The sequence below is a fragment of the Triticum urartu genome, chromosome 1, assembly GCF_003073215.2.
Source record: "Triticum urartu cultivar G1812 chromosome 1, Tu2.1, whole genome shotgun sequence".
NCBI lineage: Eukaryota > Viridiplantae > Streptophyta > Magnoliopsida > Poales > Poaceae > Triticum > Triticum urartu.
Window position 1 is genome coordinate 540,585,926 of NC_053022.1, and position 17,683 is coordinate 540,603,608.

At 46.3% G+C, this 17,683-nt stretch overlaps 2 protein-coding genes across 4 annotated transcripts; both read right to left on the bottom strand.

Annotated features, from left to right (window-relative positions):
- Positions 1-355: 355 nt before the first annotated feature.
- Positions 356-10,702, bottom strand: LOC125527814. Of its 3 annotated transcripts, none has more exons than XM_048692332.1 (4): positions 10,314-10,702; positions 6,846-8,356; positions 6,636-6,661; positions 356-1,098 (listed from the first exon to the last, which is right to left on the bottom strand). In XM_048692332.1, the coding sequence occupies exons 2-4, from the start codon at positions 8,278-8,280 to the stop codon at positions 496-498; spliced, it is 2,064 nt and encodes a 687-aa protein (XP_048548289.1). In that variant the 5' UTR covers positions 8,281-8,356; positions 10,314-10,702; the 3' UTR covers positions 356-495. The 3 variants fall into 3 exon arrangements, with proteins under 3 accessions (XP_048548289.1, XP_048548297.1, XP_048548284.1); XM_048692340.1 differs by lacking the exon at positions 10,314-10,702 and adding an exon at positions 9,579-10,306 and having other exon boundaries at positions 6,966-8,356; XM_048692327.1 differs by lacking the exon at positions 10,314-10,702 and adding an exon at positions 9,579-10,305.
- A 420-nt stretch (positions 10,703-11,122) lies between these two features.
- Positions 11,123-16,506, bottom strand: LOC125538201 (putative disease resistance protein RGA3). The gene is made up of 4 exons (XM_048701484.1): positions 16,371-16,506; positions 14,984-16,048; positions 12,052-14,187; positions 11,123-11,897 (listed from the first exon to the last, which is right to left on the bottom strand). Exons 2-4 carry the CDS (start codon positions 16,016-16,018, stop codon positions 11,550-11,552), a joined length of 3,519 nt encoding a protein of 1,172 aa, XP_048557441.1. The 5' UTR covers positions 16,019-16,048; positions 16,371-16,506; the 3' UTR covers positions 11,123-11,549.
- Positions 16,507-17,683: the final 1,177 nt, after the last annotated feature.

Here is a 17,683-nt window from a genome sequence, read left to right on the forward strand (position 1 = left end):
GTCTGCTAACATTTGATGATGTCCATATCATGATTAACGTTGGATTTGCCCTGAGTTGTTACTCCTATTTTTCCACTACAAGGCCACCTCGTATTTTGAGTCTAACTTCGACTATCTATTTGACCAGCAAAATATGAGTTATATGCACTAAAATGTCTATGATTCACATTTTATTTAAATGTGAGTCCACAATTATACTCTTTGTAGCATATACCTTATATTTTATTGATCAATTCGTTGATCAAAGATAAACACAAAATACGAGCTGATCTTGAATAAAGAAATGGAGGGAGCACTACCCAATTTGCCTTCTACTAACTGATCTCCCTTCAGAAAATAACAACAAGTGGTCATATGACGAGCTATAGCTGACATTACACATACATATATACACTTTATTTATACAATCTTTAGAACAAACCACATGACATGTAGCGGCAAATATTACACCAGTACACCACACAAAACAGAAGAAGTAAAAAGCTAGCCAGCCACTCAGGCTCCTTCCTCTGCCTTCCACATAACACAAGGTCCCTTCCTTTCATAATCAAATGGCCGGACCTTGCTCATCATCCGCCCGATCATCGCCATCGCCTTGATGCTCGGGAAATGGCCTCCAAGTTCCCTGGCCGCGACGTCAGGCTCCGCTGCTGCTCTTGTTCCCTGCCCTGGTCCTCCGTGCGAAACAGGGGCGACGCCACCCCGGCACAATCTTCCTATCCAGCAGCGAACACGCCTTGCTTCAACATGGTCGGCAATGTAGGTGCCGGACATTCCACCTGCTCCTCCAACCGGACGATAGTCTCCGGTTCTGGGCCTCTTGGAACGGTGGACATGAGGGTCTGTGGTGTTATGGAGCAGGCGCTTGAGCCATTTGTCGCTTGGATCGGCACCCGCCGACAATCGATCCGTGTCGTTGGGGACTTGATTTCTTGTGCTGCTTTGGAACAGCGGGGGGTCCAAGTCCATGATTTCTGTTTCCGGCATCGAGTGATTGGCATTGACTTTGCGAAATATGTTTTCTTTGTTGTATCTTGGTGATCCTTCAATGGACAGAGTTGCCAGCTGCTCATTTGCTCTTTCTGCGCACCCATTGTCCTGTAGTACATTTGTTCATAATGCGAATATCAGTATCAATAAAAGGTAACCCTTCCAATGTGAATTAATTGATAGAGGTCCAAAACTACAGAGAAGTACACCGCCTTTGAGGAATTGACATATTGAACCATATGAGGTAATACGTAAGCAAGCATACAAGGTGCAAGATGATACAGTCCAAGCAAGTAGAATTATACTCCAGGCAGAAAGTTGTGATATATACTCGACCAAAGTGCTAATTCTAAGAAGCAAAGTTGAGGATGCAGAAAAATTGCATGCAAGATAAAAGTCTTATGAGTTTTCATCATATAATAAATAACAGTATAACAGCAGGTCCAAGCAAAAACAATTCAGCGTGATTCATTTTTATGCCCAAGACAGGCCATGAGTGTGATATGTGTTAGATGCATATAGTCTTTTTTCGGTATATCCCCATTGTATAAGGGGTTTACTGCACTTCATCACACATGTATATGTATTGGCCTTTGGCCCTCAGTAATGTTAGTTGCCATTCATCCAACATGGTATCAGATGTTAGGTTCCCTTCTCTCCCGCACGCTGTAACTCCGTGCTAGCTCCTTCCCCGATTCGCCCATTGCCAGGTCCGGCTCTTCCTCCCGCGGATCCGGCCGTCCCGGCTCTCCTCTCCGCGAATCCGGCCGCCCCGGACCTTCTCGCTGGGCTCCGGCCGTCCTGGCTCTCCTCTCGGCAAATCTGGTCGCCCCGGACCTACTCGCCGCGGCTCTGCCCGTCCCGGCCTTCCCCGCTGCCCGGGGCCGCTGCTGCTCCACTGCTCTGCTTCGGCTTTGCTCGAGGCCGGCCGCCGCTTGAGCTCTCCGCCCGGGTGCTGTTCCATCGGGCTGGCTCAGCTGCTGCTCTGCTTCCCGGGGGGGGGGGGGGGGGGGGTCCCCAACCCGTCGGCTCTGCTCGAGCTCGAGTCGCTGGCCCGAGGCGTGAGCGAGCGCTCGTGTTTCCCTCGATCCAGATTGGGTTGTCCTGTACCCGTTGACTTCCAAAAAAAGGATACCTCAGTATGTCATCTTCGGGCTATGTGGCTGTTCCTCGCTGCTCGGTGATCTTTGATGGCACCAACTATGCTGAGTTCGCCGGTTTCATGAGTATTCATATGCGCGGCCTCCTGCTGTGGGGTGTTCTCTCTGGCGAGGTACCCTATCCGCCGTGCCCTGTTGCTCCGGTGGCGCCTGTTCCGCCAGTACCGTCGGTGATTGCTGCTGATGCTTCTCAGGCTGATCGGGATGCAGCCAAGACTCTTGATGATGCTGCAGTTGATACTTATGATCAGCAGGTATCTGCCTATTCTGATGCTCTTTCTGTCTACTGGGATGATCTGTCTGCTTACACTCAGTGGTGCAATGATGATGCTCGAGCGGCTGCTGTTCTCACTGCGAGTGTTCTCCCTCAGTTTGCTTCGGAGTTCATGGGACTTGACACGGTTGCAGCGATGTGGTCTTATCTGTGTCAGCGCTATCAGCCCTCTGGTGATGCTCTCTACCTATCTGTGGTGCGTCAGGAGCATGCACTTCAGCAAGGTGATTCCTCTGTTGATGAGTTCTATTCACAGTGCTCTGCCATCTGGTGCCAGCTTGATTCTCTTCGGACAGTTGTTTGTGGAATCTGTCATTGCTGTCAGACTACTCGGTCTGATCTGGAGTTTCAGCGTGTTCATGAGTTCTTATCTCGTCTCCGATCTGAGTTTGAACCTTGACGTGCTCACTTGCTTGCTCGTGGTCGTGTTCCTATCTCGGAGGTACTTGCCGAGCTTCGTATTGAGGAGTCTCGCCTTCGCTCTGCTGGGTTGCTTCTAGTTCCGTCAGTGCTGGCCGCCCGAGCTCCTGTGTCGTCTGCTCGCCTCACTGCTCCACCGCTCCTGCCTACTCCTCCAGGGGGGGTCAGCCATCCTCCTTATGCTGAGAAGGGCCCGTCGCGCTGTGACACCTTCTGTGGTTACTGCTCCCGGTCAGGTCACCCAGAGTCTGATTGTCGCCAGAAGAAGCGAGACCAGAGGCGCTCCCCTTCCGGCGGGACTCCTGTGTCTTCCTCGACTCCGTCCCTCACTGATCAGGACATTGTACGACTCAAGCGTCTACTTGCTTCATCCGGCTCCTCGTCGACTGGTTCTGCTGCTGCAGTGACTGCATCCCCTTCATCACCATCGCAGCCACCTACACAGTCAGGTACATCTTCGTGGGTTCTTGATTCTGGAGCTTCTTTTCATATGTCTTCTGATTCTTCCACTCTATCTTCTCTTTGATCTCTTGATTCGCCTGTTAATGTTCTTACCGCCGATGGCACACCTCTTCCTGTTGCTAGTCGTGGCATTCTTTCCACTCCTTCCTTTTCGGTTCCAAGTGTTTCACATGTTCCTCGTCTTACCATGAATCTTTTTTCTGCTGCCCAACTTACTGATTCTGGTTGTCGTGTCATTCTTGATACCGACTCTTGCTCTATTCAGGATCGTCGCACCAAGGCTTTGGTTGGTGCTGGCCCTCGGCGCCGTGAGTCAGAGGGTCTTTGGGAGGTCGACTGGCTTTGTGTTCCTTCCGCTGCCAGCTCCCATGCTTTTGCTGCCTCTTCGTCTGCGTCCTTCCAACAGTGGCATCATCGCCTTGGTCACCTCTGTGGCTCTCGCTTGTCTTCCTTAGTCCGTCAGGGCCTCTTAGGGTCTGTATCTGGAGATGTTTCTTTACATTGTAATGGTTGCAGACTGGGCAAACAGACACAGTTACCTTATCCCACCAGTGAGTCGGTATCTCAGTGTCCTTTTGACTTAGTTTATTCTGACGTTTGGGGTCCTGCTCCCTTTAATTCGAAAGGTGGTCATCGCTACTATGTACTGTTTATTGATGATTTCTCTCGCTACACTTGGCTCTACTTCATGAAATCTCGTGGTGAGGTTCTCTCTATATACAAACGATTTGCTGCCATGGTTCACACCCAGTTTTCCATGTCCATTCGTACTTTTCGTGTTGACTCCGCTGGAGAGATTTATCTCCCAGCTGTTGCGTGGATTTCTCACGGAACATGGTACTCTTGCCCAGTTCTCTTGTCCTGGAGCCCATGCTCAGAATGGTGTTGCTGAACGTAAGCATCGTCATTTGCTTGAGACCGCTCGTGCGATGATGATTGCTGCTTCTCTTCCACCCCATTTTTGGGCTGAGGCTGTTTCTGCATCCACCTATCTCATCAACATTTAGCCATCGACTGCCTTGCAGGGTGGTATTCCTCTGGACTGTCTCACCGGTCGCTCTCCTGACTACTCCGCTCTCCGTATGTTTGGCTGCGTGTGCTATGTTCTTCTTGCCCCCCGAGAACGCACCAAACTGACTGCTCAGTCGGTTGAGTGTGTTTTTCTTGGTTACAGTGATGAGCACAAGGGCTATCGCTGTTGGGATCCTGTGGGTCGTCGCTTGCGCATCTCGCGTGATGTGACTTTTGACGAGTCTCGTTCCTACTACCCACGTCCTTCATCCTCGATCTTCTCTGTGGATGATCTCTCTTTCCTTCTCCTTCCCGATACAGCTTGCTATGTGCCTTCTATGTCATCTCTTCCTCCGCCATCTCTCATTCCTTCTCCTTCACCACCGAACCCACCTTCTCCATCCTTCTCATCCACCTCTTCACCATCATCACCAGTTCGTCGCCCTCTCTCACCGTTTCCTCTCCACTATACTCGTCGCCCTCGTCCTGAGGATGTCTCATCTGACGTGCCTTCCACCTCTGGTGCAACTCTTCTCATGCCTCCCCCGGTTCACAACCTCCGGGCTCGGCCTCGCCCCCCGCCTGATCGCTACTCTCCTGATCGGTATGGTCTCTCTGTCATTTCTGAGCCCACTTCCTATCAGACTGCCATGACTCAACCTGAATGGCAGCTTGCGATGGCCGAAGAACTTGCTGCCCTTGAGCGCTCTGGCACATGGGAGCTGGTTTCCCTCCTTTTCCGTCCCTTCCGGTGTTCGTCCCATCACCTGCAAGTGGGTCTACAAGATTAAGACTCGCTCCGATGGTTCTCTTGAGCGCTACAAATCTCGTCTTGTGGCCCGTGGTTTTTAGCAGGAGCAGGGACGCGACTATGATGAGACATTCGCTCCTGTGGCTCAAATGACCACTGTCCGCACTCTTTGTGGCTTCTGTTCGTCAGTGGTCTATCTCTCAACTTGATGTCCAGAACGCCTTTCTCAATGGCGAGCTGTGTGAGAAGGTTTACATGCAGCCACCACCGGGGTATTATGCTCCTGATGGTATGGTCTGTCGACTTCGCCGCTCCCTCTATGGTCTTAAACAGGCCCCTCGCGCTTGGTTTGAGCGTTTCGCCTCTGTGGTGACTGCCGCTGGTTTCTTGCCCAGTGATCATGATCCCACGTTGTTTGTTCACACGTCTCCTCGTGGTCGGACTCTTCTCCTTCTTTATGTTGATGACATGATCATCACTGGTGACGACTCCGACTACATTGCCTTTGTTAAGGCTCGCCTTCATGACCAGTTCCTCATGACTGATCTTGGTCCTCTTCGCTATTTTCTTGGGATTGAGATCTCCTCGACCTCCGATGGCTTCTACATCTCTCAAGAGAAATATATTCAGGATCTTCTTGCTCGAGCTGCTCTCAGTGATGACCACACTGTTGTGACTCCTATGGAGCTCAACGTTCAGCTTCGTGCCTCTGATGGTGATCCCCTTCCTAATCCCACTCGCTATCATCACCTTGTTGGTAGCCTTGTCTATCTTGCTGTTATGCGTCCTGACATCTCCTATCCCGTTCACATCCTGAGTCAGTTTGTTTCAGCCCCCGCCTCTGTCCACTGTAGTCACTTCCTCCGTGTTCTACGATATCTTCGTGGCACGCTCTCTCAGCGCCTTTTCTTTCCCCGCTCTAGTTCTCTTGAGCTCCAGGCTTACTCTGATGCTACCTGGGCTAGTGATCCCTCTGATCGACGCTCACTGTCTGCTTACTGTGTCTTTCTTGGTGGCTCTCTTATTGCCTGGAAGACCAAGAAACAGACTGCAGTTTCTCGCTCGAGCACAGAGGCTGAGCTGCGTGCCATGGCTATGTTGACAGCTGAGGTGATCTGGTTACGATGGTTACTTGAGGATTTTGGTGTGTCTGCTACTACCTCGACTCCCTTACTGTCAGACAGTACTGGTGCTATCAGTATTGCACGTGACCCGGTGAAGCACGAGCTCACCAAGCACATCGGTGTGGATGCCCACTTTGTGCGTGCTGCTGTGCAGGATCAGACTCTCGCTCTTCACTACGTGCCCTCTGAGTTACAGTTGGCTGACTTCTTCACGAAGGCACAGACTCGAGCGCAGCATAACTTTTTCCTCTCCAAACTCAGTGTTGTTGATCCACCATGAGTTTGAGGGGGGGGGGTGTTAGATGTGTATAGTCTCTTTTCGGTATATCCCCATTGTATAAGGGGTTTACTGCACTTCACCACACATGTATATGTATTGGCCTTTGGCCCTCAGTAATGTTAGTTGCCATTCATCCAACAATATGCAAGTGCAGCACTGATACCTTTTGCATCAACGATGAATCGGTGCCTGCAAAATTCCAGAACAAGAAACTGAGCGATACTATTTGACTGATACTTCAATTTTCAATATTACCAACAAACACATTATGACAGCAAAAATGACCTGACACGAGTTTGAGCTATCACTGTGTACCAAAGAAATACTCTTAGTTAATACTATTATATTACATTATTTGAGGATAATCCCTCACCTGCTGAGGACTTTGACACATGTTGTGAATCTCCATGCATTGTTTTAGCTTTAGGTGAGAATTGGTTCTGGGCTCCAAATAAAGGACTGCAAGAAGACAGCAAATCTATCGGGTACGTACTTTGTGATTTGGAAGGGATTGTCAGCATTTCAAATAAACAGGGACCGTTTTGTTCAACAGAATCTGTAAATCTGTCCACTGGTTGTCTTTCACGGGTCACTGCGCCACCCTTACTATTTGTTGCCAGTATGCTTGCAGCTGGATCAGGGAACATGCAGGAGTCCGTTACATTCGCTGCATATTCCATTCTGTGGGTATTCAGATCATGGTGCTTATCAGATATCAAATGACTTGCAACATAAAAATCCTCATCATCCTGCTTGCTGTTCATAAAGTAATTGATTGGTATGGTCTCGTATTCTTTACCAAGTACTGGCGTCGAAAGCATGACTCCTGCAGCAACTTCATGTTTTCTGAGTCTAGTAGGTGTTCTTGACTTGTGATTCTGAGGGGCACCTCCAACTGTTTGGCCCTTGTCACTGTTTTCTGAAAGATTGAACTGCTTTTCACCACATCTGCTGGGTGGCTCCTGATTTGGGTTTGCAAAATAGTGAACTGTATCCTGCTCATCTATTCGACAATCTGACGATGAGTTATTGTCAACTTTTAATTTCTTCCCTGAATGATCAGAAACGAGGCAGGTAGGGTCTTCTAGGGGATGTTTGATGCTCCCCGAAGGTTTGCAACGATCCATGACCATGTCAGTCATTCGAGATGGAGCAACGTTTAGCTTCGGAATTTGTTGTGGCACAAAGAGATCATCGAACACAGTACCGGTCGCATACTTCCGCTTTGGGCTGACTATACTTTCCACTTTCTGATTGAATGACAACATAGGAATCTGGTTACAATGTGAATCATCAGGGTTCTCTTCTGAGCTCACAAGTTTCTGAAAATTCAATGGTAGGTCTGAAAGCCTGCAAACGGAAAGTGTTTCTGATACTACCCTCTTGGCATAGAAATTTTCATCTTTCTGCATCTGGATCTTACAGCTTTGAAAATGCCCATCTCGCCATTCAATTTTGGTCTGTTCAGCTTCTTGCCAAGCATCATTCGCCACGCCCCACATGTTAGGGTCTAATCGCGGCACATTCTTCATTGAAATTCCTTCATGGTTTCTTCCCAACATTAGCCTTTCAGCCACGGTGGATTTCCTAAGCTCAAAAGGTGAAGTCTCAGAATTTTTTGTGCAATTGCTATTGTTGGCATCCTCCAAAGGACTACAGCTCTTGCCATATGGACTGCTGCTTGCTCTGGTCCAGTGTGCCATCCACTTGGTATGTTGCTGGCAAGATGACTCTCCAGGATTTCCTTTGCCCAAAACAACTTGGAAGTCTTCTTCCTCATTGAATCTATTCCTGGCGCAGTCTGACATGATTGAGTTACTGGGTATACAACTCAAGTAGCATTTCTTCACAACTTTACAGAATTACAGTACTAGTTGCAAAAGTCTGAAAGCAAAGATAAATATGAGTTTACAGAATGAAATACTCAATCTGTAAACAAATATAAGAGCATTTAGATCACTACTTTAGTAATCTAAATGCTCTTATATTTCTTTACGGAGGGAGTACTAATTAATTCCTGGCAAAAGAATGCGAATCATTAAAAAAGAAACATAAAGAAGGGATCATAGTACAATTGCAACTATGTTAGTTTCCATATTTGAAAAATAGGGTGTTAGAAACATTCTGACCAGAGTAAGTGTGACAGGAACATCAACACTTTCGTTGAATACATGCAATGAACCCTTATAAAAAGGGAAATATATCTGAAAAGTTAACAAAAATGAGTTTCTTCCACAGACGAGGATGATTTGAAGGAGTCTTTTTTTTGGATGCTCCATCAAAACTTAAAAATCTCATAGAAAAAATAAATATACTAGAACTTTTTGCAAATGAACAAAAACATCTAGTAATCAATTTAGTTAAACCTAACTAGGACTAACCCATGATAGCTGGGTGTTATATGTGGCATGACTGAACTCAGCTAAGAAAGGGTCCCCAAGATATCATAGCAAGTCATGAGAGATATATATGAGTTTACACATTTAAATCCTAAATCCTTGCAAAAGAATGATACACACATCGGTAACAAATACACATAAAGAAGGGGTGAAAGTACAATTGCTATTATATTAGTTTGGATATCTGAAAAAGAGGGTGTAAAAAACATTCTGACCAGAGAAAGTGTGACAAGAACAGCAACAGTCTGGTTGAATACACATAACGAACCCTTCTAAACGGGAAAGATATATGAAAATTTAACGGAAATTAATTTCTTTAGCGGACAGGATGATTTGAAGGAACCTATTATTGTTTCCTGATGCTGTATTAAAAGTTTAAAACTTAAAATCTCTTTGCTGTCATAAATAAAAAAAACTAAAAATCTCTTGGAAGAAAGGGGAAGCACACTAGAAACAGTTCCAAAGCAAGAAATAGAATTTAGCAGTCAAACCATGGTGAACCCGTAACTAGGATCAAACCATGACCATCGGATATTATAATTGACATGACTGAACCCAAAGAATAAAGGAAGGGTCCCAAAATATTATATCATGTCATGTTAACATATACTTTAAGCAGTTACCAGTAAAGAAGAGCAATTCAACCAGAACCCCATACTACAAGCTCAAAAGGGTGATTTAAATTGGCAAAAGTAGTGTTAGCTTACCAAGTAATAAATGAAGTTCCTATATTAAAACACCCCGGGGCAAGATGATCTTGAGAAAACCAGAGAAGGCGTCCATAGAATGTTCCTTGTGATGTGAAGGAGGAATGCTTTCTCTCGTACGTACCAGCCTGCTAGATATGATCGTCGTCGTCGACGAGCACTTGTATACTACTTCCTTGCCAAAGCCCAAAAGGCGGCATGGTTTGGGGAATTGGGTCCAAAAAGGCACGAAAGGAAAGTTCGTCCGGACACTGAACTGATAAATTTGTCCTGTTTGTTCATATGCAGAGAACAATGGTATGGGTGGATGGTGTGGCAGAAACATTTCAGGGTCAGGAATTATATGTGAAAGCAACGGATTTTTACTTGGGAAAGGTACTGTGGTGAATTGGTGATTGGCGGAGCTGGAATTTCTGTGATGAGGGTTGAAGGACCGTACGTAGTTCACTCAGTCGGCCAACGTCAGTTGAAGGACCGTAGTTGAGTTAGGCATAGACACATCCGGGTTTATCTCACGATTTATTACAGCGTGATGTGCGGTGAGTGTGCCTAGGCATGGAAGGGAATTCCTCCATGGTTTCAGATGCGAGCTGCTGAAAGTGACGACACAAATCTAGCAGATCTAGCGGCCGAACCGGCTTTGAACAGAACAGAGGGTACATACAATCTTCAGAAAGCAGGGCAGAGCATCCTCCCCAGGACTAGAAATTTTGGGAGCAAGCAGACAGCACTCACCCACGCAATTCGCGCAACGGCGAGGAAGAAGAGGGGGGGGGGGGGGGGGGGGGGGGGGGGGGGGGGGGGGGGGGGGGGGGGGGGGTTCCGCGAGCACTCTCCCTCCTCCAGTCCTCCTCCTCCTGGGCTCCCACTCCTCGCACACCCTCGCGGCCAGATGCCCAGTTGGGAGAAGAAATGGGCGAGGCGTGGAGGGGGCACCTGGCAGGCTGGCTGTCGAGCCGTAGTCAACACGTTCCGGTGGGGAGTACAGTGCACAGTGCAGCACAGTGCACGCGTGCGTGTAGATCAGAGGGAGGGAAGGCGGCTCGCGGAGGAGCACATGGCGTGCCGCTCTCCGGGGAGCCCAGGATGAGGATGGATGGATGGATGGCGACTGGCGATCGGCGGACGAACCTCACTTCCCTGGGGCCTTCGGGCTGTTGGCCAATAATCGCGTCAATGGCGGCGGCGTCGTCGTCCCTGTACATCGACGGATCCCTCTCTCCTACCCAGCGATGTTCGTGGCTTCTCCGTGGCGGCCGCTGTGCCGCCGAGCACGCACGTGTTTTTCTTATCTTAAAACAAAACAAAGTGATACGTGCTTCAACTTTGATCATAAATTTAACTGTCAAGACCGATTACGGCGGGAGCAAAAGTTATATCAGTGAATTCGTATTCAAAAAAAGTTTTTAATTATGTAACTTTTTCTCTCACTGCAGTCGGTCTCGTTCGTTAAATTTATGGTCAAAGTTCGACCTCGAAAAGCACGGCCGCACTATATTTTGAAATGGAGGGAGTACATCACAACAATTTGACATTTGACATCATTGCAAATCAGCAATTTCAAATTTAGAACTGAAAACTACACGCACTTCATGTATAGACAAGATGGGACTTGCACGATAAAATGCCAGGCACACGACACTTAGATGGTTGAACTAAACTACACAGGGTAAAAATTGCTTATCGACATCTTTTATACATGGTTTAACTGGCTAACAAAGGCGAGGCTCTTTATACATCGGTCGGCGGCGCGGCGGCGTGGTCTTTGAAGGTGTCGGCTCCGCTTCGGCGTCTGTGAAAGACACGTTGTGCTCCTCCTCCGCTGCTTTGGCTTCGACATTGGCGGCGGCCATGGCCTGTTCTACCTCCACCGCTTTGGCTTTGGCGCGGGAGGCTGCCGCATCGTGCTCCTCCTTCGCTGCTTTGGCTTTGGCACGGGCCGCGGCGTGTTGTTCCTCCGCTGCTTCGGCTTTAGCACGTGTCGCGGGCCTCCTCCACTGCTTTGGCTTCAGTGCGGTCGGCAGCCACACCGTGCTTCTTCTCACCTGTTCTGGCCTTGGCAACGGCGATGGCTTCGGCGCGTGCCGCGGCCACGACGCGCGCCTCCTCCACTGCTTTGGCTTCAGCGCGGGCGGCGGCCGCATCATGCCCCTTCTTCGTTGTTCTGGCTTTGGCAAGGGCGATGGCTTCGGCGCGTGCCGTGGCCACGACGCGCGCCTCCTCCACTGCTTTGGCATCAGCGCGGGCGGTGGCCATAACTCGTTCCTTCTCCGTTGCTTCGGCTTTAGCTTGGATGGCGGCCACGCCGGGCGACCACTCCTGGCAAGCAAAATGAAATGGTAGGGATTGTATATATTAGGCACTAGCATAGCGATGAACTACTAGAATGGAATGGAAGATGATTAGAGATTAAGAAAACAAAGATTAACCATATATATATTAGAAAAGAGCAACGATCAACAATGTGTATTACCTGCATATCGATGTTTGTCTCCATGCTGTACGGTTTACTTGAGTAAAATAGATGCCATCTTTTTTCAATCCCTTCATCATCTGCATAAGCCTCGACATGCTGGATATGACGGAACTTATCCCACTCGGGGCCACACTTCCCCAAAGCCATGGAAGCGAGCACCTCTGGACTGCAGTCCAGCAACAAATGACTTGGTTGTATAGTCCGTAGGCACATCGGGAGTTGTTTCTTGTTGTAGTTAACTATTAGCGCGAACCTCCGGAGTGAATTCATCTTATGTAGTAACTCAAGTTTTGGGCAGTGGTTGATCCAAAGCTTTTGCAATTTGGGAAAATTAGACATGCTAGTCAGGTCAGGTAAGTCATACAAGATGAGGTGAACTACGGAAGTGAAGTTCTTCAGCGACTGGAGGCACTGGACGCCACCTATGGTTAATTTTTTCATAACCCTTGCATGGGTGGAAAGACCCGGAGGAATATAACCCAACTTGCAGTTTTTCAGAAAAAACTCCTCCAATGCGGGCATAGCTTGAACTTTCTCCTGCCATCCCCACTCCTCCCATTCCAGCATTCCACTTAAAATCAGTGTGTGCAGTTTCGGAAAGCCAACCATCGTCTGAGATGAATGATGGTGACGCTGACTTCGGGGTTGCAAGAATTCATCACCGACAGACTTGATTGTCGGAGCGCGATTGACCTGTAAAAACTCCAAACACGGGAGTCGACACAATCCATCGGGGAGTTGGGTGCAGCAAGATAGATCTGTCATCCATAGAGTCCTCAAGTTCTCGAGTGGTACTTTTGTTGTCCACATCATCCATCTTGGGAGTTGACGCCCAAAATACCCTTTAATGTCAAGATACTCTAAGCAAGGCAGAGGGCATATCACATCAAACACCACCTCAATTTTTTGTTGTTCCTCGTTAGAGACTCGGGCTTTGAGCAACCCATCATCTCCTAGTCTGCTGCTGCATTCTAAGGTAAGTGCAGTAAGATATTGTTTTGCACCTACTCTAGCCTTTGCAATGGACGAGGCCTCTAATACATTCTCTAGACTCTTTAATCCAAGCTCCTTAAGCTGAGAAAGAGGCCCCAACTCTTCCAAACTACACCAATCACCATCCATATATGTTGGAAATCCAAATAGTACCCATAAATTTGTTAGAGCACGGAAACCCCTAGGAATACTGTTTACATGGGTGTCATTAGTTGAAAGATACCTCAATCCTCGTAGCTTAACAATGCTATCAGGAAGTTTTACAATGCCTCCACAACCTTCAAGGTTAATGTGTTGGAGGAATTTCAACTCGTGGATGTTCTCTGGCAGTCTAGATATATCTGTGCAACTTCTTAATGACAAATACCTCAAGTGCTTCAGCTGACACACAGATTCAAGCAATGCTGCAAAATTTGCGGATTCTATAAATAGAGTTCGTAGGCTTGAGAAGGTAACCAAGGAATCACCGGGTTGCATCTTGAAGTTCCCAGATAACATTAGTAGTCTCAATAATTTATGCCCTGTTAAATCTCTCCATTCAAATTCATCTGATTCAGCTCCTTTGGTTTCTATGGACAACCTAAGAAAACTATGTGATCTAAGTTTGTTTTTAGCAGTAGCTCCACTATGAGCTACCAACGATTCATCTCTAGCCACAAACTGAGCAAATGAGCGAATGACATCATGCATATTTCCAATAAGCTGGCCAGGATAGTTTGTATCTGGCTCAATAAGGTTTCTTAATATTAGCTCATTGTAGTACCTTTTTCCTTCAAGTTCTAGAATACCCGAGCCTCCATTAACCAACCCTTCACCAATCCACATGGACACTACTTCATTGACACTTAGTATTGTCTTTTTAGGTTTAAGGGAGAAGTGCAGAAAGCATTCTTGTAAGCAAGGGGACAAATCATCATAGCTAAGATGTATTGCATAGTTTAGCTCCTCTGGTATTCGAGATACTGACCATATATCATCATTCAAGATGTCTTCCCAATCACGTCGTGTTTTCTCCTTCTTGCATAGGAGCCCCCCCATAACTTTTATAGCAAGTGGTAAACCATCACATTTTGCTATAATTTGCAACCCAATATCTTTTAGCATGTCAAGCTCGGGTTCATCTTTTCCTGATGTGAGTACCTGCAAGCAGTTATAACATATAAAGTTAATGAGCGGTGCATAATATGTTGGCAATGACTAGGTGTGTGCTCTTTTTTTTATTTACTACAAGCAGTGCACTAGATCACCGAGAAAATAAGCTAATAAATAAAAAAGGCATGCATTACGATAAATTAGATTGCCACACATACGTGTGGAATCAACTTCATATTGATTTTCTAAGGATTACATAATGCATATGAAGGCGTACCAAAATATTTTGCGATGTATTTTCATTCCTTTACATTTATCATCTTGGTGAACTCGTTTTACAGTTTTTTTAAGGCAAAAATCAATAAAACTATATGGACTTTAAAGCTCGACGGTGATCACGAGCATTAAGTCAATAAAATAAAACATGTTGGGTATAGAGATATTACATGGAGATTGATGATCTTTGTAGAGGAATACAGTTAATTGAGATGAACAAGATGGGAAGAAATAACAACAATGTTGCACACAAGAAAGCGGAGTTTTCCCAACTTAATGGAGTGGCTGCCATTTGGCGGAACCCTCTACCAGTTAACATAGCAACATGTGCGCACTTAGATTGTAATGAACAATGCTAGATAAATGAATGGATGTTATATATCCCCTCCCCCCTTCCACACACAGACACACCCCTCCTCAAAAAACATGTGGAATCTTCTGTGGTAGTCGTATGCAAGTTCATATATAATCAAATTAACAATGTGGTGATATGTAAGTGTATATAAAATCAAATTAACAGTGTGACGCTAAAATACGAGTGTTATAACGAGTATGAATAAGTACTGACCTGCTTCTTGAGCAATGACCATGCATCTATAGGACCTAATTTGTCAACATGGTGGCAATACACAACTTTCATGCTCCGGGCAACAGTGTCATGTCTTGTGGTGATGAGGACTCTGCTACCTGGGCCGCCATAGCTAAAGGGAGTCATCAACAGTTTGTCCCATTCGCTGACACCCCACATGTCATCTAGTACAAGAAAGATTTTTTTGTCCTTGATGGCATTCATGAGAGCAACGACAAGTAGGGCCTTGTCTCGAGCCCCACCCACTCTAGGCAAGTCTCCCCCAGCGGCAGTGATGGCCGTACTCAACAATTCAACATCGTTGAAATCTCGTGTGATGCTAAGCCATATCTTCTTAGCGAACTTGCCTTCAATAGCCTCGTCATTGAATACCTTCTTGCAGAGAGTGGTCTTGCCAATCCCGCCTACACCAACAATGGCGACCACCATGAGGTGATCAACCTTGTCACCAGCTACCTCCCTTGTAAGCACCTCCACAAGTGCTCTTGTGTCCTCCTCGATCTTCTCGCCAACCGCACCTGACCTCTCCATCAATGAATCTGTTTTGCGATCAGTGGCAAGAGATCGAGTTGCCTTCCGGTCTTGGTAGGCTTCTAGCTTGATGAAATTGAAACTGCCACCCCACTTGCAGATGTCATCCAACTTTTGATTGAGGTTCTTGATGCGGGTGCCGATATCATGGACATGCAGGGGATTTCGGATGCAAAAGAGGAGCGCGTGAAGGCACCCCATGTCCGTGGATGGACCTTGCTCCATGATCTTGAGCTGGCATAGGTCGATGATGTCGGTGGCCTGGTACATGGCACGCTTCAGTTCCTCCACCCACCCCCGCACACTCTTGTCGGTGATGGTCCTCCTATCGGCATCGGCAAGAACATTCTTGAGATCCCCGAGCTTGACGCCTAGTTCCTTGATCTCACTAGAGACCCCGATCATCATGGCTATGTCTTCGCTTGCCATTTGGGCGAGCATGTTGGTCACGTACGATGCCAAAGCACCCAAAACCACCGCCATATCGCAGGATTTGCCCGGGCAGCTGCTATACTGAAAATAGTGCATGCAAGTAAAATTACTCCTCTTTGTAACAACTTTTTAATTCAACAATCACATTCTAAAAGTTGGTTCATACATTTCACTGTTGAAAACAAACGTGCTGTGGATTCACTCACCAGCGAATAGCTTGCAAATGAAAAATATGGCTTGCAAAGAAGAATGGCATTGCTATACGTGAAAACAAAATTGAACCACGAATGAACATCACAATGATTACTCGAAATAAAACAGAGGGCACCATCTGCATTACACTAAAAATAGCTACGAAGCAGCAACAAAGCTAGTGTTATCTAGCGAAGCTGAAATTAATTACCTTGAATCGATAGGGGAGTTCAGTGCTCCAGACCAACTACCCGTAGGCTAAACTGCATGTGGAAGCTCCAGATTTAGCTTGATGAACAAATCCAGAAGATGATGCCTTTGTTTTCACAAATGGGCGTCATGGCTGGGTATGTATTCCTTTTCGTTTTTTGGCTGGGCAAGAAAGGGATTCTTGGATTGAACAAGGCAAAAGATGATGTGTTCCTTTTCCTTTTTGGCAGGGCAAGAAAGGAATTAGTTCCTTGCTTCCTTCTTGCGTCTGTAATTTCGTTCTTAATTAGATGATGTGCTTGTTTGGTTCGACATGGTATCAAACTTTTCTTTCTCTGAAGGAAGTGAGTCTGTCCAAGCATCAGATTAACTGGTGCATATTTTCTCCATACTAGCAAGCCTAATTGGCACGCCAGATTGATTGAATACAAAACTAGTGATTGGACAATTGTCGCCTCTTCATTACATCATGGCTGCTTCCTTCCTGAATCGAGAGAGCAAGAGCTGCCTAAACTTCAAGTGACTGTATTGAAGACAGGACAATAGGACATCCAGCGAGGTCATTTTGTTTGCCAAACACGTGCGACGAATTTTACCATATTTATTCAAACCCCTTGCCGGCCAGTGGCAAATCTAGGAGAAAAATGGAGAGTAGGCTCAAACAGGCCGGAAGCGACTTTTTGGTGGACGAGGGCATTGGCTCTCTTTTTTGAAATGATTCAAAAAATCATATGTTCAAGTTTAAAAAAAACCAAAAAAAAACTGTGAAAACTTAGACATATTCACGATGGATCTGTGAATTTCCGTTCAAAAATATTATGATTTGCAAGATGCAGCAAAAAAAAAATCCCGGCCAAGCAATAAAAAAAGATTGGCCCATTTTGGCATTTTCTTGTACATATTTGTTTTTTTGTCTACGCCACATACGAAAGTATATTGTTGTGAAAATTTTCTTGAACTGTTATATGTGTATTTGTGTATGTACAATTTTTTTTGATTGTTTTTTGCATTGCGGAAAATGTTTTTTTTAAGTTCACATAGTGCCCGTCCACCGTTGGGCATTTGCGCAAACAGACCCCTCTTCTTCCTTCCTTTTCATTTTCTTCCCCAATAACCCATGTCAAAGCCAGGATTTGAGCTAAGCCGGACAGGGGCGAACATTTAAGGTCTAAATTTGTAAGGCACAGTGCAAGTCTACTCAACCAAACAAATGATTCACAAAAAGTTTCATCAAATACAATTACTAGAGCATGAGAAAACACACAAAAAAAGACTTAGGAAGTACTAACATTTTCTCATGTGTGTCGTGCAAAT